The sequence below is a fragment of the Scomber japonicus genome, chromosome 13 (genome assembly GCF_027409825.1).
Source record: "Scomber japonicus isolate fScoJap1 chromosome 13, fScoJap1.pri, whole genome shotgun sequence".
Classification (NCBI taxonomy): domain Eukaryota; kingdom Metazoa; phylum Chordata; class Actinopteri; order Scombriformes; family Scombridae; genus Scomber; species Scomber japonicus.
Window position 1 is genome coordinate 3,607,186 of NC_070590.1, and position 24,000 is coordinate 3,631,185.

The 24,000-nt window shown below is 42.3% G+C and overlaps 1 protein-coding gene across 1 annotated transcript in view; it reads right to left on the reverse strand.

The window, feature by feature from the left end:
* The window catches only part of si:dkeyp-23e4.3 (rho GTPase-activating protein 7), a 51,300-nt gene that overhangs the window by 2,160 nt on the left and 25,140 nt on the right, over positions 1-24,000 (reverse strand). Inside the window, 10 exon segments of the mRNA XM_053332151.1 lie at positions 8-27; positions 1,166-1,390; positions 1,392-1,406; positions 2,511-2,622; positions 5,731-5,944; positions 7,741-7,939; positions 9,856-10,015; positions 15,154-15,330; positions 16,904-17,286; positions 21,083-21,499. Coding sequence (XP_053188126.1) covers positions 8-27; positions 1,166-1,390; positions 1,392-1,406; positions 2,511-2,622; positions 5,731-5,944; positions 7,741-7,939; positions 9,856-10,015; positions 15,154-15,330; positions 16,904-17,286; positions 21,083-21,499 — 1,922 coding nt within the window.

Here is a 24,000-nt window from a genome sequence, read left to right on the forward strand (position 1 = left end):
CATGCACAGCGGGCAGCCGTCGTCCATCTGCAGGAGAGAAGAGGAACCATTCACAACCCCCGAATACACACACTGCTACACATCACTGCTGGTTTTGGTTTATCCTTTTCTTTCCTCATATTCTTTAACTCAGTTCTTCCTCCTCTTTCCTCCTTAACCCATTTAGGCCTAAAACACCTGGGAAAAGATGCCTGTAAAACCTTATGGGGCGATTTTAAAACAGAGGTGTAAAACTCATTTTCATTCAAGGGCCACATACAGACCAATTTGATCTGATGTGGGCCGGATCATTAAAAAGATGGAATGAGGGAAGGAAGGAAGGAAGGAAATAAGAAAGGGAAGGAAGGAAGGAAAGACAGACGGACGGAAGGGAGGAAAGAAGGAAGGAAGGACAGATGGAAGGAAGGAAGGAAAAAAAGGAAAGTAGGAAGGACAGATGGAAGGAAGGACAGATGGAAGGAAGGAAGGACAGATGGAAGGAAGGAAGGAAGGAAAGACAGAAGGAAGGAAGGAAAAAATGAAGGTAGGAAGAACAGATGGAAGGATGGAAGGAAAAAAAGGAAGGTAGGAAGGACAGATGGAAGGGAAGGAAGGACAGATGGAAGGAAGGAAGGAAAAAAATGAAGGTAGGAAGAACAGATGGAAGGAAGGAAGGTAGGAAGGACAGATGGAAGGAAGGAAGGAAGGAAAGACAGACGGAAGAAAGGAAAAAGGGAAGGTTGGAAGGAAAAAAAGAAGAACAGAAGGGAAGAAAGGTAGGAAGGGCAGATGTAAGGAAGGAAAAGAACACAGGAAAGAGAGTGGGCCGGATTGCTCCCCTCAGCGGGCTCCCCTCAGCGGCCTTCTTTCTTTTTTCCTTCTTTCCTTTCCTTTGTTCCATCCATCTTTCCTTCCTGTCTTGTTTTCTTTTCCTTCCTTCCTTTTCTCTATTATTTGCTCAATTCGCAATAGATTAATGTACATCTTGTCCTAAAAATGAAATAACATCAAACTGTAACCATCAAACTTCACAAAGACTTTGTTAGATCTTCTTGAAGCTTCCTCACAACTCAAAGTTTTCTCAGGTGTAATTTCGTCTCTCTCCTTCTTCCTGTGTTCCTTTCTCTCTCCCTCTCTCTTTCTTCCTGTGCGTTCCTCTCTTCTCTCTCCTTCTTTCTTCTCTCACCTTCTTGAAGGCCAGCTCTACGTGCTCTGGGGCCCGGGTGGCTCTCTCCAGCCTCGGCTCTTCTCCTTGGCTTCCTTCAGGAGCTGCTGTGTGCTGAGCTGCAGCTTGAGCCTCCTCTCCTCTTGCTCCTCCTCTCCTCCGCTCTGACTCTGGGGACACCGGGCCTCCTCCTTCTTCAGAGACCGAGTCCTCAGTCGGGCCTGCAGCACTCAGACTCTGGCCGGGCCCAAAACTCTGGAAGCTGCAGGAAGGATGATTTATTTTATCTTGTAGAAAAGATTAGACCTAAATAAATGTTAAAAACTACACCTCTGGTGATAGCAGGGTTGTAATAGATTACTAGATTACTAGTTACTCTGTTTAAAATGTAATAAGTAATGTAACTATTTCAATGACTTCATCAAAGTAATGTAACTTATTACATTTCATTACTTTTCTAATTTTCTAACCAATGCTTTCATCTGTTAGGGTAAATGTTCCATCTATCTGTCCTTTTCTTTCTTTCTTCCTACCTTCCTTCCTTCCTTCCTACCTTTCTGTCCTTCCTCCCTTCCTTCTTTCTTTTCTTCGTTTGTTCGTTCCCTCATTCCTTCCTTCCTAAGACCTAAGATCAGCTGTTAGGGTAAATGTTCCCCTCCTTCTGTCCTTCCTTCCTTCCTTCCTTCCTTCCTTCCTTCCTTCCTTCCTTCCTTCCTTCCTTCCTTCCTTCCTTCCTAAGACCTAAGATCAGCTTTTTAGGGTAAATGTTCCCTCCTTCTGTCCTTCCTTCCTTCCTAAGACCTAAGATCAGCTGTTAGGGTAAATGTTCCCTCTCCTTCTGTCCTTCCTTCCTTCCTTCCTTCCTAAGACCTAAGATCAGCTTTTAGGGTAAATGTTCCCTCCTTCTGTCCTTCCTTCCCTTCTTTCCTTACTGCCATCTGCCCCTTCCTCCCTTCCTCCCTAAGATCAGCTGTTAGGGTAAGTGTTCCAGCTGTGTTGTCATGGATACTGACATGATTTATAAGGGAGATCATTTCTTATAAAGCAACATTTATCTCTCATTGTAAAATGTATTCATTAGTTCATGTAGATTTAGGAATATAAAATAAAGATATTAGATGAATAAAGTGGGTTTAATTGGTACTGTGACTCCATTTAAACCCACATCATGATTTATTTACTAAATATAAATAAAAAAAATGATATAAAAGAATTAAAAAACAGCAATATATGTATTCAGTAACATGTTAAATATTAAAAAATGAGGTAAAAGCCCTCCTGAGTAAAATCTTAAAGGTGTGACTTCAGATGTAACCTCCTTTGTAATCAGTGACTGTGATTTAATGAACTATTCTGGTCGTTGTACCTCAAACAGTCTCTGGGCCTCGTTGATCATGTTAGCCAGGCCCTGAGTGGCGGCCAGGTTCTCGCTGAGGTCTCGTTGGTCTGGACGACCCAGGCTGTACTTCCTGTGTGACCTGCAGGAACAACAACGACAAGATTAACCCTTAAACAGGCCTTACTAGTTATGTCATTTGCACCTAAAGTAAGGAAGGAAGGAAGGAGGGAAGGAGGGAAGGAAGGAAAGGAGGAAGGAAGGAAGGAAAGGAAGGAAAGGAAGGAGGAAGGAAGGAAAGGAAGGAGGAAGGAAAGGAGGGAAGAAGGAAGGAAAGGAGGGAGGAAGGGAAGGAAGGGAGGAAGAAGGAAGGAAAGGAGGAAGGAAGGGAAGCAAGGGAGGAAGAAGGAAGGAAAGGAAGAAGGAAGGAAAGGAGCAAAGCAGGAAGGAAAGGAAGGAGGAAGGAAAGGAGGGAGGGAGGAAGGGAAGGAAGGCAGGAAAAAGGAAGGAATAGAAGGAGGGAAGAAAGGAAGGACAGATGAAGGAAGGACAGAAGGAGGGAACATTTACCCTAACAGCTGAACTTAGATCTGAGGAAGGAATGAAGGAAGGAAGGACAGATGAAGGAAGGAAGGAAGGAAGGAAGGACAGAGGAAGGACCCGGGAGGACAACAGGAAGGTTAAAGAGTGTGTATCTCCTGGTGCACGTTGCCTGTTTAAGGGTTAAATGTCAGGGTCGCTTTTTATTTCCAAAACTAAGCAAAGCTCAGAGAGACGATGTGTGCAGGTGCTCAGGCTGCAGCTTCTTCTTCTTTCTTCTTCGGGCGTATCAGCTGCTCTACTCTCTCTCCTCTACACTTTTTTTTTTTTTTTTTTTTTTACACTTTTGGGAGCGCTGACGGGAAACAGGAAGAGGGTGTGTGAGAACATGTGACACATCAGTTTCACGGCACTGATGGATGACTGTAAGCGCCTGTCAGCTGAAGCACGGGACGACAGGCGGGAATCAGCATCACTGACTCACAATTACTGCATCTGACAGATTCAGGATACTCTCTGGGAAGCTTTCATGTTGCGTCGGCCGCAGCTTTGTTTACCGGAAACTTGACAGATGCACGGGAAGAGAAGGAAATGTCGGAACATGTCGGTCCAGTTCTGCTTCCATCATCTGGTCTACATCTCTTTAAAAGTGCCCTGAGATAACTACAGCGCCTTTATGTAAGGTGACACATAAGGGATGGCAAGATGAGCTATTCAAATATATCTTAGTATATTTGTTGGTTTTATGTGATTTGAAATGACATTTGCACCATTTTTTTATAAAAAGACTGAATGCTCCTGAAAATGTCAAATGGTGTAACCACAAAAGAATGATGAATATTCAATATTTTACCACCTAGAAGAAAGAAAGAAAGAAAGAAAGAAAGAAAGAAAGAAAGAAAGAAAGAAAGAGGAGGAAGAAAGATAAAGGATGAAACAGAAAAAGACAGAACAAGAAGTTGAATGAGGAAAGAAAGAAAGAAAGAACAAGATGTTAGAGAAGGAAAGAAAGAAAGAACAAGATGTTAGAGAAGGAAAGAAAGAAAGAACAAGATGTTAGAGAAGGAAAGAAAGAAAGAACAAGATGTTAGAGAAGGAAAGAAAGAAAGAACAAGATGTTAGAGAAGGAAAGAAAGAAAGAACAAGATGTTAGAGAAGGAAAGAAAGAAAGAAAGTGTAGGAAGAATAGAAAGAAATAACAAGAAGTAGGAGGAAAGAAAGAAAGGAAGAAAGCAGAGGAAGAAGAGAAGGAAATAAAGAAAGAACTAAAATAAATAAATCTCGTATATTGTAGATTGCAGAGAATAATATATTAGTTGAAAGTGAAATGTGAAACTTGATGTCTGAAAATGACTTAAAAAAAACTAAAGGAAGTGCACAATACTGGTTAGTATTTCATCATCATGAGGCAATTCTCTAATTTGTCCTCAGTAGTCTGTTCAAGAAGACCAAATATCAACTAGATAACCAACAAAAGAAACAGCTGTTCAGAGGGAGGAAATGTTATTCATATTATATCTATTCCAACAACAACCACAATCAATCTGAAGCAGCTCACACAGGATGGACTCCACCCAACCAGCAGCGGTCTTATATAACTCCAGTCAGAGTCTTATGTAAGTGTGACAGCGAGGATCAGATACCGCACATCCTCGACCCATGAGATGTTCTGTGTGTGTGTGTGTGTGTGTGTGTGTGCTGAGATAAAATTAGATCTCCTGTCATAATTTTTCCAAACATAATCAAAGTCCCACAACGTGAAGCCTTCGAGTCAGAAACCAAGGATTCAACCCGTGACCTCTCCCTCCTGCTTCTCTGATTGTTTCGCCTACAAAAAGACATCAGAAGCTTTTTTTTAAGTGTTGTTTCACATCGTCCAAACTCGTATTTAAGATCAGATTCAGGCCAGGTGTTATTATAGTTAACTAAAACTAAAACTAGCAGTGAAAAATTAAATAAAAACTACAATGAACAACGCAAAACTAACTCAAACTAAACTGAATTAAAGACAAAAATCTTAGATCATGTATATATTAGGGCTGTCAGCGTTAACGCCTTAATCGCGATTAGATTAATGCAATCCATAACGCGTTAATTTTTTTTAATCGTATTTTAATGTTGCAAGCCTTTTTGTCCCTTCTACTCCCCCGTAGACGGCTCCTCTAGCTGTAGCGCTATGCTTTGAAGTGGCCTCCTGCAGTAAACCTACCGCGCTGATGGAAAGTAAGAGAGCTACTGGACTTTTGAACGGCTTGTTTAACTTTAAAACACTTCCAGACGCTTCAGTTGACAAGTCAAAAGTAAAATGCAACCTGTGTCAAACGGAGTTTAACTACCGCCGGAGTACGTGGAGTTTGAGTTAGCACCTCCACGCTAAACACCCAGGTGCAGCCAAGCCAGCCTCAGCTCCACCAAAGGACCATTTTGGAGTGTGGGAGTCGCAGCAGAGCCGTGATTGATTCCCAGTTAAGACACTCTGGTAAGAAATGCTTTACATTATGGGCTTAAAACTGCCTTCAAATGGAAAATAACAGGATTTTAAAACATGCAATTCAAAACGCCATTAATCGCGATTAACTATGGAAATTCTGCGATTAATCTCGATTAAAAAAATTAATCGTTTGACAGCCCTAGTAAAGATATTCCAGTAGAGCACCAGAATATAAATAAAGAGCTGGAGGTGTGAATAATAAGTGAGGTCTCTGCTTACCTCGGTACATTGGCGTCTCTCTTCAGCGTGTTGAGGTGGAAAAGCGACGGCGCCAAGCAGACGGCGACGTTGGTGGGAGTCATCTGGTTCTCGTCCACGCAGGCCACCACGTCGCGCAGGAAGAAGAGCAGCGTTCGCAGCGCCTCCCGGTTCTCGTCGGGAAGCAGCAAGACAGCAGCCTGAGCCGCGATCAGCTGCTGATCTTTGGGGAAATCTGCAGATGGAAACGTAAAAGTTTCTGGGTCAATAATTGTTTTTTAGTGTCCATGTGGTTTAGTTTAAATTTAAAGGGTTAAAATGTGAATATAAACGTATGAATAACTTGCACACATCCTTTTTTTTGTGGACCCAGCATCAAATTTCTGCTTTTAATCCATTTAGAGAGAATATATTAGAGGATTATGGTAAAAATGTCTAAGTGGTGTAACCATAAAAACTTAATTAGTAATAATTGAACGTTGCTTAAAAACAGTAAATAGTCAATAAAACACCATATCAACTAGTTTGGCATGATCTTACATCCTTCCTTCCTTCCTTCCTTCCTTCCTTCCTACCTAACACCATATCAACTAGTTTGGCATGATCTTACATCCTTCCTTCCTTCCTTCCTTCCTTCCTTCCTTCCTACCTAACACCATATCAACTAGTTTGGCATGATCTTACATCCTTCCTTCCTTCCTTCCTTCCTTCCTTCCTTCCTTCCTACCTAACACCATATCAACTAGTTTGGCATGATCTTACATCCTTCCTTCCTTCCTTCCTTCCTTCCTTCCTTCCTTCCTACCTAACACCATATCAACTAGTTTGGCATGATCTTACATTATAACTTTTATATTAAATAAAGCTAATGGAATACTATTGTTCTAAATATTACATTTACTCTGGTAACCATGGAGATCAGGAAAAAGCTTTCTTTCTTTCTTTCTCTCTCCTTCAACTTCTTGTTCTTTTTCCTCCTTTTCTTTCTTCATTCCTTCCGTTCTTTCCTGCTACCTCTTCCTCTGCTGTCTTCCTTTCTTTCTTTCCTCCTACTTTTTATTTCTTTCTCTTCTTCCTTCCTTCCTTCCTTCCTTCCTTCCTTCCTTCCTTCCATGTGGATAAAATATTTAATATCTATCATAGTTTTAGTGGTTACACCATTTGACATTTTCAGGAGCATTCAGTCTTACTTTTGGTTAAAAAATGGTGCAAATGTCATTTCAAATGATATAAAACCAACATAAATACTAAATGTACATTTTAATAAACCTGATGCTGCTCTTAAATCTATTATTTAACATATTTTTGATTTGCTCATCATGCCAACCCTTATTTTTTTTATCACTGACTCGTGTATTTTCATTGTGCTGTGGGGGAATTTATGGTTTTGAAGTTGATAGAGATAAAGAAGCCAACTAAATCTTCACTATGAAACTAAAACAGCTTCATGGTTAACCCTCCTGTTGTGCTCCCGGGTCAAATTGACCCATCTGTTTTGACTGTTCCTTCTTTCCTTCCTTACATCTGTTCTTCCTCTCTCCTCTCTTTCTTTCCTTCTGCTCTCTTTCCTCTTTCCTTCTTCCTTCTGTCCTTCCTCCATCCCCCTTTTCTTCCTTCTGTCGGATCCTTCCTTCCTTCCTTCTTTCCTTTACTCCCTTCCTTCTTTCTTTACTTTACTCCCTTCCTTCCCTCCTTCCTTCCTCCCTCCGTCCCCCCCTCCCTCCCTCCCTTCCTTCTTCCTCCCTTCCTTCCTCCCTGCCTTGTTTCCTTTACTCCCTTCCCTCCTTCCTTCCTCCCTCCATCCCCCCCTCCCTCCCTCCCTTCCTTCTTCCTCCCTTCCTTCCTCCCTGCCTTGTTTCCTTTACTCCCTTCCCTCCTTCCTTCCTCCCTCCCTCCTTTCCTCCCTTCCTTCCTTGACTCGAACACAACAGGAGGGTTAAAAGAAAATATTTTGAACAATGCCTACATGAAGTTAAACCAGGTAAAAGACTGAATATAAAATGTCACATGATAACAACAGTAACTTCTCACATTGGTAAATGTGGAGGAAGGATTCACAGAGTTTGCAGGTGAAGACGGGTTCAGGCAGGTCTCTGAAGTACTGCTTCACCATGTCAGCCACGTCGAACGCAGACTGACCGTCGTACGAGACTCCGTCGGGGTCGGACTCCACCAGCTCACGCAGGTACTGGATACGAGACTTTACCCCCGACTTACGGAAAAGACCCACCTGAGAGAGGACACGAAAGAAATGAGTCTAAGTCTGCTTTGAAGTTTGTTTTTTGGACTTTTTTCTCAAAATAGTTTTTAACCCTTTAAATCAGGGGTGTCAAACATGCGGCCCGGGGGCTTTGCTTCATGTTGTCTCTTCCTCCCTTTCTTCCTTCCATCTTTCCTTTCTTTCTGTTTTCTTTCCTGTCTTCTCTTCCTTCCTTCCTTCCTTCCTTCCATCTGTCTTTCCTTCCTTCCGTCCTTTCTCTTCCTCCCTTTCTTCCTTCCATCGTTCCTTTCTTTCTGTCTTTCCTCCTTTTCTTCTCTTCCTTCCATCTGTCCTTTCTTCCTTCCATCTTTCCTTTCTTTCTGTCTTTCCTCCTTTTCTTCTCTTCCTTCCATCTGTCTTTCCTTCCTTTCTTCCTTCCATCTTTCCTTCCTTCTTCCCATCTTTCTTTTCTTCCTCCCTTTCTTCCTTCCATCTTTCCTTTCTTTCTTTCTTTCTTTCCTGTCTTCTCTTCCTTCCTTCCTTCCTTCCATCTGTCTTTCCTTCCTTTCTTCCTTCCTTCCTTCCTTTATTTTAATGATCCGGCCCACATAAGATGAAATTGGGCTGTATGTGGCCCTTGAATGAAGGGTTCTGTTCATATTCTGACTCATAATTAGCTTCAGCATCAATTCACATTCATAAATTCACCATCAGTCATTAATAAATGTCTAATTAATCCTTAATGAAAAGTGTATTCTATTTATTTATGGTAAAAAAAAAAGACATTTACAATCACTATATTATGGTCTAGGACAGAGGTGTCAAACTAATTTTCATTCAAGGGCCACATACAGACCAATCTAATCTCATGTGGGCCGGATCATTAGAGAGATGGAAGGAAGGAAGGAAGGAAGGAAGGAAGGAAGGAAGGAAGGAAGGAAGGAAGGAAAGAAAGACGGAAGAAAGGGAGGAAGGAAGAACATAAGTAAGAAAGGTATGAAGTACAGATGGAAGGAAGGAAGGACAGAAGGACAGAAGGAAGGACAGAAGGAGTGAAGGAAGGAAGGAAGGAACGAATGAAGAAAGGAAAAGGGGAAGGTAGAGAGGAAGGACAGAAGGAAGAAAGGGAGGAAGGAAGGAAGGAAGGACAGAAGGAAGGAACGAACGAACGAAGAAAGGAAAAGGGGAAGGTAGAGGGGAAGGACAGAAGGAAGAAAGGGAGGAAGGAAGGAAGGAAGGACAGAAGGAAGGAAGGAACGAACGAAGAAAGGAAAAGGGGAAGGTAGAGGGGAAGGACAGAAGGAAAAAGGGAGGAAGGAAGGAAGGAAGGAAGGAAAAAAAGGAAGGAAGGAAGGAAGGACAGAAGAAAGGAAGGAACGAACGAAGAAAGGAAAAGGGGAAGGTAGAGAGGAAGGACAGAAGGAAAAAAGGGAGGAAGGAAGGGAGGAAGGACAGAAGGAAGGACCGATGGAAGGACAGAAGGAAGGAAGGAAGGAAGGAAGGAAGGAAGGAACGAACGAACGAAGAAAGGAAAAGGGGAAGGAAGAGAGGAAGGACAGAAGGAAAAAAGGGAGGAAGGAAGGGAGGAAGGACAGAAGGAAGGACCGATGGAAGGACAGAAGGAAGGAAGGAAGGAAGGAACGAACGAACGAACGAAGAAAGGAAAAGGGGAAGGTAGAGAGGAAGGACAGAAGGAAGGAAAGTGGGCCGGTTTGCACCCCTGGACGGGCCGGTTCTGGCCCACGGGCCGCATGTTTGACACCCCTGACTTAGCAGAAAAGTGTTTTCAGTGTTTTTACATCTCTCAAATGTAAAAATGAGCCAAATTAGACCCTGATAATTACATAAGGGTTAATAAATCCCTTACATAAGGAAGGAAGGAAGGTAGGAAGGAGGGAGGATAGAAAGAAAGGAAGGAAGGAAAGGACAGAAGAAAGGAAGGTTACCTGGTCCAGACACTCGGTCCTCAGGTAGATCAGGGCTCTGAGGATGCTGGGAGGAAGCGGCTCGCCTGTCTGCTGGACGCTGAGCAGCAGAGGAACCCCGAAAACCCTCCGACCTTTCACCTCCGTGGCCTTGGTCTTCCTCGGCGGTTTAGGGACAGTCCTGCGGGCGACAGAGGAGGAAGGATTTGTGTTACGGTGGTTGCTATGAAACCAGTTTAGAGACATTTTAGACGAGCCTGAAGGAAAACGTCCAGGGGGAAAGAAGAGCTCGACTTGGCTGCAGTTTTATTGTGTTTCCTTTTGAAGGAAGAGCCAAATACACACATTTTGACTCTTTTCCTTTCTCCCTACCTCCTTCCGTCTTTCCTCCCTCCCTCCTACCTACCTACCTTCCTTCCTTTCCTTCCTTTCCTTCCTTCCTTCCTTCCTTCCCTTCCTTCCTTCCTTCCTTCCCTTCCTTCTTCTCGTCCTCATCCTTCCTTCCTTCCTCTCTCTTTCCTCCCTTCCTTCTTATCTTATCTTCCTCCTTCCTTCCTTCCTTCCTTCCTTCCTCTGGCCTTTCCTTCCTTCCTTCTTCCTTCCTTCCTTCCTTCCTTCTTTCCTGCCTTCCTTCCTTCTTTGTAGTAAAATAATAAAAGTAGATATAATGGATTTAAAACATTTTATTGTTAACACATGTTCCTTTATGTGTGTGTGTGTGTGTGTGTGTGGTGTGTGTGTGTGTGTGTGTGTGTGTGTGTGTGTGAGTGTGTGTGTGCCATTCAAATGAAAACATGCAGGCGTGGAGAGAAAAACATGGACCCCGATCAAAGAGATTGGACTTTTGCTTCTTTCCTTCTGATGATCTCTCTGCTGCAGTTAATATCAGAGACCTTTTAAACCATTAACCCTAAATATCCCAAAATATCCTCCCTTCCTTCCTTCCTTCCTTCCTTTCCTTCCTCCCTGCCTTCTTTCTTCCCTTCCTCTTTTCCTTTCTCCCTCCCTCGTTCCTTATTTCCTCCATCCTTCCTTCCTTTCCTTCCTCCTTCTGTCCTCCCTCCCTCCTTCTCTCCTTCCTTCCTTCCTTTCCTTACTTCCATCTGTTCTTCCTCCCTCCCTGCTTCTCTCCTTCTTTCCTCCCCCCTACCTTCTTTCCTCTGTCCTTCCTTCCTTTCCTTCCTCCCTCCTTCCTTCCCTTCCTTCCTTCCTTCCTTCCTTTCCTTCCTTCCTGCCTTCTTTCTTCCCTTCCTCTTTTCCTTTCTCCCTCCCTCGTTCCTTATTTCCTCCGTCCTTCCTTCCTTTCCTTACTTCCATCTGTCCTTCCTCCCTCCCTCCTTCTCTCCTTCCTCCATCCTTCCTTCCTCCCTTCCTTCTTTCCTTCCTCCATCCCCCTTTCTTCTTCCTTCCTTCCTTCCTTCTTTCTTCCCTTCCTCCCTCCCTCCTTCTCTCTTTCTTTCCTCCCCCCTACCTTCCTTCCTTCCTTCTTTCCTCCGTCCTTCCTTCCTTTCCTTCCTCCCTCCTTCCTCCCCTCCCTTCCTTCCTTCCATCCTTCCCTTCCTTCCATCCTTCCTTCCTTCCTCCCTTCCTTTCAATGAGTGTCCTATAAAGGGTTAACACCACTAACTAAGTTCTGTCTCTTTCTCTTTGACATAGTGAGGAATGAGGAGAAGCATAAAAACCCACAGCTGCTTTTTAGCCTCAAAATGCTCCAAACTGTAGACTTTGAGTGCACTCTGAATAAAACCACATTCTTATAATTTCAAAAAAAAACACTCCAATTTCTAATAAAACCTCTTTTCGCTTGCCTCCTAAAAAATCCCCCGTAGCTTTTTCTACCGTAGCACAGAAGTGGAAAATGTTATCACACATGCACTCTGAATGCTTTCCAAGCTCTCGGTACTTCCTGCTATCTAACAGCGGCTCTCGGAAGCAAACTATTACATGCTATTTGGAGGAGAGTGCATCATTTAGAGAGTATCAGCTGTACCAATCTGCAGTTAATTGCTGTATTTTTTTTGTATATTATTGGCGTTAATGGTTTGAGTCATTTAAATGGCAAAACTTGAAATGACTCATATGTGCTTTTCTAAAGGTCTTTTTTTGGTCTTTGATTGGTTTGACTGTTTATAAAAGTATAAATTATCACTCAATTCTGTGTTAGACCTTTTTAACCAACTTATTACCACAAGTTTTACACATACTGTATATATATGGGAATGATATGATCAATAGGCCTCATTTAAATGACATCATAGATAAAAATCATTTTAATAGCAGCACATAATTACACCTGTTGTTCTCCTGCTTGATCAAAAGTAATCAAATTTCAAAATAAAAGACATTTGGAGTGTTTTTACAAGCTGTCAAATGTCAAAATGGGTCAAATACGTCCAAATACAACATTCAGATATCTCCTTAACAAATATGACTCACCTGAACATTTTTTAACCCTTAAACAGACAACGTGCACCAGGAGATACAGACTCTTAAACCTTCCTGTTGTCCTCCCGGGTCCTTCCTCTGTCCTCCCTTCCTTCCTTCCTTCCTTCCTTCCTTCCTTAGATCTAAGTTCAGCTGTTAGGGTAAATGTTCCCTCCTTCTGTCCTTTCTTCCTTCCTTCATCTGTCCTTCCTTTCTTTCTTCCTTCCTTCCTTCCTCATCCCTCCCTCCCTCCTTTCCTTCCTACCTTCCTTCCTCCCTCCCTCCTTTCCTTCCTTTTTCCCTCCTTTCCTTCCTTCCTTCCTTCCTCCTCCCTCCCTTCCTTCCTCCTCCCTCCCTCCCTCCCTCCCTCCCTTCCTTCCTTCCTTCTTCCTCCCTCCTTCCTTTCCTTCCTCCCTCCTTTCCTTCCTTCCTTCCTTACTTTAGGTGCAAATGACATAACTAGTAAGGCCTGTTTAAGGGTTAAGGGATGTATAAAAGGAGAATAAAAGTCTAAATGTTACTATCATCACATAATCCAGTTTGAAGTTACAGAAAATGGCGTTTCTGCAAAAAGCGAGTAGATTTTATGCTAATTTAAAACTGTTGATTTAACATAATAATACCTGTTGTTCTCCTGCTGATGAAAAGTAATCAAATGTCAAGCTGTTAAATGTCAAAATGGGTCAAATTGGACCCACACAGTATGTAAGGGTTAATGTCTAAATGTTAGTATCATCACATAATCCAGTTTGAAGTTACAGAATATGGTGTTTGTGCAAAAAGCGAGTAGATTTTGTGCTAATTTTTTTTTATATATTTCATTGTACAGCCATGCAACTGTTGGGTTGGTGGGAAATGGGTTGGGGTTTATAAGTGGCATACCTGATGGAGTTGATTTAGATGTTTTTGTATTACTCTGTTATTTGCCTAAAAATGCCAATAAAGAGATAAATAAATAAAACTGTGTATTTAACATTTCTGTCCTCACTTTTCTGCAATTTAATTTTTAAATTTAAGCTTTAAACAGCACATGTGAACTACAGAAAGCCTAGTATGTGTGTGTGTGTGTGTGTATGGTTGTGTGTGTATTTGTGCCCTGAATCCACCCCCCCCAAAAAAAAACAAAACCCATGTTTGATCCTGAAAATTAAAGACGAATATCTCTATAAGAAGTAATTTCAGGAAAGGAAAGGGTTTTAATGTTCCACGCTCATTCGCTCAAATTCCTACATTGGGGTCTTATCTCATTCAGCATAAAACACCCTCAGCACAAAAAAGAAAAAAAAAGAAAAATGGAAATTGGTTTTCTACCAAAGCATGAAACAAGCGGGTCATGTGTGTTTGCATGTTTAGCAGAGTAAACAAGCAGTTTTTTTTATATTCTTAAAAAAAAAAAAAAATCAATTTGCATCAATTTGGCATGAGGGCTTAATCCAAAAACCACAGTGTAGGAGGAGATCTCATTAAATCCTAGTATGTCAGTAATAGGTGCAGAGAAAACATGAAAGATTTTAAACAGATGGAGGTCAGAAGGTGCTTTTTCTTTTTCTCACTGAGCTGAATTTAAGGAGAGAGAAATGAATTAAACTGTAAACTGGCTCGGTGTGAGCATAGACCGTATATAAGAAATGGACGTAACATCCGTGACGTCACCCATTGGTTTGTGGACTGCTGCTCGGAAGCCAATAGTTTCTAATCTAGGCAGCGCCATCTTGAAAATTTCAGGTGCATGCTGGGAAAAATAAAAACACGGATTCTACTTATATGGGCATGAGGCGGAGTCATGGACGGACGTATGGGCGGGACCAATGGTGGAGCGGGGAGGCTGCGATTGGTTGCGAGGGCTGGATCTCGAGGACATTGGTCAATCAACCTGTCAATCAGGACGTAGCCACGCCCCCTAATGCATACCCTGCTTTATCGTCACATATAAAATCAGGGAGGCCAAAATGTCCCAAATGAACATCATACTGCATTGAAGAAGGCTTTAAACTAGGGATTGAGACCATAAACACATTTTGAAAACGTTTACTGAGGTTAGAAATCAAGTGAGAAGTTGGTGAATTCTCCATTGACTTGTATAGAGACGGTCGCCCCCTGGTGGCCTTTTGATAGAATGCAGCTCTAAGTTACTTCCTGGTTGGCCTCAATTCAGAGGTCCAGAACTCCCCGCCTGGGTGTGAGTGAGTCTGTCAAAGCTGCTGTTTTAAAAAAAATGTTGTGAAGCAGGAAGTTGGCTGCAGAATCGCCAGTTTTGTAACGTAATTATAACATAAATGTAACTGTAAGTAAGTCGTTTTTTACATTTGAGAGCTGCAAAAAAAACCTTTACACATTTCACGTTTCTTCTGTTTCTAAAAGTAGGAATAAAAAAAAAAACCCGTCACACTGATGATTTTCAGCCTGTTAGTCGTGATTTCCGAAGCTCGATGAAATACGGCTCTTTCCTGTTCTGTTCATCGTGACTCATGAAATATTTTGCTGAGTGAATAAGAAATAAATTTAAACACACAGATTGAAGCCTCAGGATGACAAACCCAAACCCAAACTTCTCTTTGCTTTTCCAGGAATCCACACAAACCCACCCACCCAACGACGACGAGGACAAGGACTGACTTTTTTATTTTTACCTCTCTCTCTTGAAGCATGTTGCTGCCGAGGTTGCACCTGAGCCATGAATAATGAATAAACCTTCTTAAATAGGCTGCCTGAAATATTTACCCTCCGCCCGCCCAGCTGCCCTCCTTTCCTACAGTTGTTTACTTGAAGAAGAAGAAGAAGAAGTTTTTTTTCTCCATGCATGCAGGTGTGCAAAGCAAACAACCCCCAACCCCCCCCCCCCCCCCCCCCCCTCCCTCACCGCCCCCCGCTCCCTAAACTTTCCATCCTTCTTACCAGTTCCATCCCTGCTTGCTGGATGGAGAGTACTTGTCCATCAGAGCGGTGAGTTTGAGCAGCGAGAGCTTCTGCAGAAGGAGGAACTGGGACACAGACTGGTCCACCACTCCTGGACTGGTAGGAAGGGAGGGAAGACTCTGCTCGCTGGACCAGTGAAGCTGCTGACTCACCCGGCTGGAAACACATATAAACACACAGTCTTACATTTAATCTGGAGAATCATTTTTCTTTCTTTTCTCCTTTCTCCTCTTTCCCCTTTATCTTTCAATCTTTTTTTCTTTCTTTCATTCTTTCTTTTCTTCCTCCTTTCTTTCTCTTCTTTCTCCTTTCTCTTTCTTTCTTTCCTTCTTTCTTTCTCTTCTTCCTCCTTTATCTTTCTTTCTAAAATGTTTAATATGTATCATTCTTTTGTGGTTACACCATTTGACATTTTCAGGAGCATTCAGTCTTACGTTTGGTTAAAATGGTGCAAATGTCATTTCAAATGATATAAAACCAACAAAAATACTAAATGTACATTTTAACAAACCTGATGCTGCTTTCAAAACTAGTTTTTAACATATTTCTTATTTATCACTGACCCAAACACACATTTAAGTACCTATATCTAAGTTTACAACACTTTTTTTTGTCAAAGTCAGTCTGAAAACAACAGAAATGAAACACTGAAACAAGGAAAAACCTGTTTCAGTGTTTTTATACGAGTTGGAAAAACTGTGAACTTGTCCTTTAAACCTGAGCCAGAGCAGGAAGTCACAAACACACAGATGGAGTAGTCTGCCTTTCACTTTACAGGAGAGGCTTCATAACTTTTTAATGCTGCGTATCCGAGAACAAATATGCAACAACAACAACAACTAAGAGATATAAAAGCAGCATTTATAAAAGAGGCAATAAAAACTATTCACTGCAAGGTTTCACTGCTTTTATCTGGAAGTGCTTTCTCTTCTTAGCCCATAACTGTCATTATTAGAGCCAAAGACTCACACTCACACACGTCCTGAGATGCTTTAACCCTCCTGCTGTCCTCCAGTCAAGGGAGGAAGAAGGAAGGAAGGGAGGAAAGGAAAGAAGGAAGGGAGGAAGGCAAGGAAGGATGGAGGAAAGAAGGAAGGAAGGAAGGAAGGAAGAAAGGAAGGAAGGAAGGGAGGAAGGAAGGGAAGGAAGGATGGAAGAAGGGAGGAGGGAAGAAGAAAGGAGGGAAGGAAAGGAAGAAGGAAGGGAAGAAAGGAAAGAAAGAAGGGAGAAAGGAAAGGAAGGAAAGAAGGAAGGAAGGAAGGATGGAGGAAAGAAGGATGGAAGGTAGAAGGGAGGTAGGAAAGAAGGAAGGAAGGCTGGAGGGAGGGAGGGAAGGAGAAAGGGAGGAAGGAAGGAAAGAAAGGAAGGAAGGATGAAAGGAAGGGAGGAAGGAAGAAGAAAGGAAAGGAGGGAGGAACGAAGGAAGGAAAGAAAGGAGAAAGGAAGGGAAGAAAGGAAAGAAGGAAGGGAGGAAGGAAGGAAAGATGGAGGAAAGAAGGAAGGTAGGAGGGAGGGAGGAAAGAAGGAAGGAGGGAGGGAAGGAGGAAGGAAGGAAAGAATGAAAGGAGGAAGGAAGGGAAGAAAGGAAAGGAGGGTGGAAGGAAGGAGGAAAGGAAGGATGGAGGAAAGAAGGAAGGAAGGAAGGAAGGAAGCGAGGAAGGAAAGGAAGGAAGGAAGGATGGAGGAAAGTAGGAAAGGAAAGAAGGAAGGGAGGAAGGACTTTTCTCACCTGCTCCTTTGTTCTGGTGATCTGGTCTTTGGCTCCTCTCCATTCACCGGTACCTTCTCCTCCTCTTCCTCCTCCTCTTCCTCTTCTTCCTCCTCTTCCTCTTCTTCCGTCTCCTCCGCAGGTTGCTGCACTTCCAGGTGGATGTGACTCGGTGAGGAAGGGCAAGGAGAGGCGGCCGAGGAGTCCTGAGAGGAGGAGGAAGAGGAAGAAGAAGAGGAAGAAGAGGCGGAGGATGAAGAGGAAGAGGCGGAGGAACCTCTCTGACAGTCGTCCTCTGATAGGTTTTCAGTCCAGGTGGTGACGAGCTGTTGGAGATCGTTGATTCTTTCCAAAACGCTGTCGAGAGCGGAGAAAACGTCTTCACCCGCCAGCAGCCGACTCACCTGACGAGAGGAGAGAGGAAACACAGCTGACTTTTAACATTTCATATCAGAAGTTATCGTCATGGAGACTTTAAAAACACTCACAACCTCAGTGTGGGAGAGGAACTAGTTAAATGTAATAACAAAATAAATATAAGGAAGGAAGGAAGGAAGGAAGGGAGGAAGAAGGAAGGAAGGAAGGAGGGAAGAAGGAAGGAAAGGAAGGAAGGAAGGAAGGAAAGGAGGAAGGAAGGTAGGAAGGGAGGAAGGATGGAAGAGAGGAAGAAGGAAGGAAAGGAGGAAGAAGTAAGGAAAGGAGGAAGGAAGGAAGGAAAGGAGGAACGAAGGGAGGGAGGGAGGAAGGGAGGAAGAAGGAAGGAAGAAAGGAAGGAAAGGAGGGGGGATGGAAGGAAAGGAGGAAGGAAGGTAGGAAAGGAGGAAAAAAGGGAGGAAGAAGGAAGAAAAGGAGGGAGGGAGGAAGGATGGAAAAAGGAAGGAAGGGAGGGATGAAAGGAGGAAGGAAGGGAGGAAGACAGAAGAAAAGGAGGAAGGAAGGAAGGAAGGGAATGAGGGAAGGGGGAAGGTTTAAAGGAGGAAGAAGGAAGGAAAGGAGGAAGGAAGGTAGGAAGGGAGGAAGGATGGAAGAGAGGAAGAAGGAAGGAAAGGATGGAAGGGGGGAAGGAAAGGAGGAACGAAGGGAGGGAGGGAGGAAGGGAGGAAGAAGGAAGGAAGAAAGGAAGGAAAGGAAGGAAGGAAGGAAGGAAGGAAGGAAGGAACAGTCAGACCAGACTGGGTCAATTTGACCCGGGAGGACGACACAAAGGTTAAAGTCTTTATCTAATGAGATCAATAATGTATTTCTTTAATGTAATTTTTAACTTCTTTTCTTTCTCTCTCCACTCTAAGAAGAGTCCGAGTGATTTACGCCAGCTTGTCGGAGACGATCGTACGGTTTCAAACTAAAATGGATTTTGATACGAAAGCTCAAATAATTATTTCTGGCTTTAAGGGTAAAAACTGTGATTCCATACGGAGCTTAAAGTGAGCAGAATCAATATCCTCCGCTGAATTATCTGTGTTTTCATAGACTTTTTATTTCAGCTCATTTCACTGAGGGTTTTATCTTCTTCTTCTTCTTCTTTTTTTTATAAAGTAGAAAGGCAGCAGAGCCAAGTCTGAGCTCGGCTGGTGAAGCACTCTGTAAAACAGGGGAGTCAAACTCATTTGCAGTCAAGGGCCACATACTGCCCAATTTAATCTCACATGGGCCGGATCATTAAAGAGAAGGAAGGAAGGAAGGAAGAAAGGAAGGCAGGCAGGAAGGAAGAAAGGGAGGAAGGACAGATAGAAAGAAGGAAAGAAGGAAGGAAAAGAAGGAGGAGAAGGAAGAGAAGACAGGAATGAGAGAAGGAAGGAAGGCAGGCAGGAAGGAAGGAAAGATGGAAGGAAGAAAGGGAGGAAGGACAGGTGGAAGGAAGGAAGAAAGGAAGAGAAGGAAAAGGAGACAGGAATGAGAGACAGAAGGAATAAAGGGAGGGAGGGATGGAGGGAGGAAGGAAGGAAGGAAGGAAGGAAGGAAGGAAGGAAGGAAGGAAGGAAGGAAGGCAGGCAGGAAGGAAGGAAAGGTGGAAGGAAGAAAGGGAGGAAGGACAGGTGGAAGGAAGGAAGAAAGGAAGAGAAGGAAAAGGAGACAGGAATGAGAGACAGAAGCAATAAAGGGAGGGAGGGATGGAGGGAGGAAGGAAGGAAGGAAGGAAGGAAGGATGGAAGGAAAGATGGAAGGAAGAAAGGGAGGAAGGACAGATGGAAGGAAGAAAGGGAGGAAGGACAGGTGGAAGGAAGGAAGGAAGGAAGGAAGGAAGAAAAAGACAGAAAGGAGGGAAGGTAAGATGGAAGGAAAGGAGGAATGAGGAAAGTGGGCCGTACTGGACCCCTCGGCGGGCCGGATCTGGCCCACGGGCCGCATGTTTGGCATCCCTACTGTAAAACTTTTACTGACGGCCGAAGATGAAAGACAAAATGATCATAATACAGTTCACATATTGATCCATAACTATGACTCAAGACTCAAGAAATGCTTTCACTAAATAATCATGTTGTGTTTATCATTCTCTCTCTAGAGCAGAGGTGTCAAACTCATTTTCATTCAAGGGCCACATACAGACCAATTTGATCTCATGTGGGCCAGATCATTAAAAAGATGGAAGGAAAGAAGGAAGGAAGGAAGGAAGGAAATAAAAAGGGAAGGAAGGAAAAACAGGCAAAAGGAAGGAGGAAAGAAAGGTAGGAAAGCAAGATAGTGAAGGACGGAAAGACAGATGGAAGGAAGGACAGAAGGAAGAAAGGACAGAAGTAAGGAAGGACAGAAGGAAGGAAGGACAGATGGAAGGAAGGACAGAAGGAAGAAAGGAAGGTAGGAAGGACAGATAGAAGGAAGAAAGAAAGGACAGAAAGAAGAAAGGAAGGAAGAAAGGAAGGAAGGAAGGACAGATATAAGGAAGGAAAGAAGGAAGAAAGGAAGGAAGGACAGATAGAAGGAAGAAAGGAAGGACAGAAAGAAGAAAGGAAGGAAGAAAGGAAGGAAGGAAGGACAGATATAAGGAAGGAAAGAAGGAAGAAAGGAAGGAAGGACAGATAGAAGGAAGAAAGGAAGGACAGAAAGAAGAAAGGAAGGAAGAAAGGAAGGAAGGAAGGACAGATATAAGGAAGGAAAGAAGGAAGAAAGGAAGGAAGGACAGATAGAAGGAAGAAAGGAAGGACAGAAAGAAGAAAGGAAGGAAGAAAGGAAGGAAGGACAGATATAAGGAAGGAAAGAAGGAAGAAAGGAGGGAAGGACAGATGGAAGAAAGGAAGGAACAAAGAAAGGAAAAAAGGAAGGTAGGAAGGACAGATGGAAGGAAGGAAAAGAGCACTGGATGGCAAGTGGGCCGAATCGCACCCCTCGGCGGGCCGTATCTGGCCTGCGGGCCGCATGTTTGACACCCCTGCTCTAGAGGTTTCAGCACCTGGACAGCTCCACTCTGTCAGTCTCTACAGCTGCCCAATTTACATACAAACTAGTTTTAAAAGCAGCATCAGGTTTGTTAAAATGTACATCTAGTATTTTTGTTGGTTTTATATCATTTGAAATGATATTTGCACCATTTTTTAACCAAAAGTAAGACTGAATGCTCCTGAAAATGTCAAATGGTGTAACCACAAAAGAATGATACATATTAAATGTTTTATCCACCTAGGAAGGAAGGAAGACAAAGAAAGAGGAGGAAGAAGAGAAAGAAAGAACAAAAAGTTAGAAAAGGAGAGAAGGAAAGAAAGAAAGAAAGAAAGAAAGAAAGAAAGAAAGTGTGGAAAGAAAATGTGTGTAGAAAGAAAGAAATAACAAGTTGGAGGAAAGAAAGAAAGGAAGAAAGCAGAGGATGAAGAGAAGGAAAGAAAGAAAGAATGAGGAGGAAGAAAGGAAGAAAGCAGAGGATGAAGAGAAGGAAAGAAAGAAAGAATGAGGAGGAAGAAAGGAAAGAAAGGAAAGAAAGAAAAAAAAGCAGAGGAAGAAGAGAAAGAAAGAACAAGAAGTTGGAGGAAAGAAAGAAAGAAAGAAAGAAAGTAGAAATTTGATGCTGGGTCCACAAAAAAAGAATGTGTGAAGTTATTCATACGTTAATTTTCACATTTTAACCCTTTTTTTAAACTTTAATATTTATCATTCTTTTGTGGTTACACCATTTGACATATTCAGGAGCATTCAGTCTTACTTATTAAATCCACATTTTAACAAACCTTATTCATCACTGACTCATATATAAATAATTATGAGCATCACCTCTGACTCCTCACTGGTCCTTTCCGCATCGCTGCCGCTCCCTCCGCTGCCTCCTTCACTTTCGGACAGCTGCTGGTCGTCGGGCACGTTGTCATAGATACTGAGCCGGTGATCCAGCACGGCGAGGGGGCTCCGGACGCCGACGTCAGAAGAAGAAGAAGACGAAGGGGGAGGGGCTTGGTCGGTGGCGGCGGCTAGCGATGATGCCCCGTGGCGACTGTTGCTGTGTCGCCCCCGGTAACCGTGGAAACTCCCCGTCCTCCAGTTGACGGAGGTGTTGTCCATGATGGGGGACAGGATGCCGTGTTTGTGGGCGAGGGAGGTGGGGAAGGTCCCCGGTTTGTGTCCGTGGGGGATTTGGAAGACGAGACTCTCGTGGCTGCTGTTGTTGTTGTTGTTGATCTGGTTTCTGTAGTCCTGAGAGCGGGAAGGGAGGGATGGAAGGAAGGAGGGAGGGAGGGATGGAGGGAGGAATGGAGGGAGGGAGGGAGGGAGGGATGGAGGGATGGATGGATGGATGGATGGATGGAGGGAAGGAAGGATGGAGGGAGGGATAGATGGATGGATGGAGGGAGGGAGGGATGGATGGATGGAGGGATGGAGGGAGGGACGGAGGGAGGGAGGGATGGATGGATGGATGGATGGAGGGATGGTTGGATAAAGGGATGGATGGAGGGATGGATGGATGGAGGGAAGGATGGATGGATGGAGAGATGGATGGATGGATGGATGGATGGATGGATGGAGGGAGGGTTGAAGGGATGGATGGAGGGAAGGATGGATGGATGGAGGGATGATTGGATAAAGGGATGGATGGATGGAGGAAGGGAGGGAGGGATGGAGGGATGATTGGATGGAGGGATGGGGGGATGGATGGATGGAGGGAGGGAAGGATGGAGGGATGAGAGAAGGAGGGATGGAGGGATGGATGGAGGGAAGGATGGAAGGAGGGATGGATGGATGGAGGGAGGGATGGATGGAGGGATGGAGGGATGGAAGGAGGGATGGATGGAGGGATGGATGGATGGATGGATGGATGGATGGATGGAGGGAGGGGTGGAGGGATGATTGGATAAAGGGATGGATGGATGGATGGATGGATGGATGGATGGATGGATGGATGGAGAGAGGGATGGATGGAGGGTTGGAGGGAGAGAGGGATGGAGGGATGATTGGATAAAGGGATGGATGGATGGATGGATGTCTGAGTGAGTAAATGATCGTATTTTATGCTATAAATAAGGTCCATGTTGTAAAAAACTGTAATTATCCTTTAACACGATGAGCCATTTTTATTTTACTGACATTAAGGAGAAGACAGATTGATTCCCTTAAATCCTAACATACTGTTCAGGGTCAGATTTGATCAGATTTGAACCATTTTTACATCTGAGAGCTGTAAAAACACTTTTTTCCATTAGCCTGAAATATGATAAGTTCCTATAATGTGACCAAAAATATACAAATAACTTTTTAACATCATTTTTTGTAGCTTCTTCAACCCATATTTATCCAAAATTACAAATATAATCATTCAAAAATGTCTATAATTCACATTTTTGTGACCTGCTGTATTCCCAAATCTTACTAAATTAACTTTTACTGACATAAAGAAGAAGAAAGACTGTTTCCTTTAAATCCTAACATACTGTTCACGGTCAGATTTTACCAGATTTGAACCATTTTTTACATCTGAGAGTTGTAAAAACACTTTTTTCCATTAGCCTGAAATGTGATATGTTCCTATAATGTGACCCAAAATATACAAAGAACCCATATTCAACCCATATTTATCCAAAATTACAAATATAATCAATCATTCAAAAATGTCTATAATTCACATTTTTATATAGTTTTTTTCTCATAAAAACTAAAAAAATAAGCTCTTTTTCCTCTCTTAAAGCTTCATAAAGGATTAAATCAAGTTTATATTATATTTATATTGTGACTGATAACGTCTTTATTATTTAATTTGTGGTTCAGATGAGGATTGAGGATTAAGTTTGCTCTTGTCTAGTTCATATTAACTTTATATATAAAGAATTAATAATTAAAAAAAAACTGTGACTAAATAAGTTTCAACATGATTTTAAATTGCTGACGTTGAAAGTTTTAATCTGATGAAGAGTTCTGACGTCTTAAAGTCAAACTTCCTGTTTTTCATTAGCAGAGTGGCAGATTAGATCAACTGGAGATAATTAATTATGTCACGGCTAAAATAAATAAAGTTAAACTTAAAGGAAGTACAAGAGTGTGTGTGCGTGTGTGTGTGTTTTTAATAAAGACACATGGCTGATGAAGTAAAGCCTGTGGTGCATCTTTTAGTGCTAATTCATTATTTTAGCCTTTAATCAAATGTAAATAATAAAAGTTAAATCTAATATAATGAATCAAATAATATTAAATCCTCTTCAGAGTTCCTGCTTTTATTAATTAATAAACCCTCCGATAAACTGTTTATAAGAGAGAAAGACTAGCTGAAATGTATTATTCTTTATAAATTTTTGTTTTGATGTTTTATTTTATGTTATTATTCTATTAGTTTTATCTTCTTATTTAGTTTTATTGTCTGTTTCGTTTGTCTTTTTAATCTTATTTCTAGTAGTAGTAAAGTTTTAGTCTAACTTTATCTCTCTATCTCTCTTATTTAACTTTTGTTCTGTCTTTTTAATTTATTTTAATCATGTTGTTTTTTTTATTTAACTCTAACTTTGAATAACCTTCTCACATTCTCTCTTATTTTATTTATTTATTAATTATTTATTTTCCTTTTTTTTTAAATGTTTTATCTTTATTTTCTTATTTTTATTTATTTATTATTCTTATTTATTCTTAAAAACATTTGTATCATTCTTATTCTCTCTCATTTATTTCTTTTTTTATTTATTATTTTTATTTATTCTATTTTTTAAAAACAT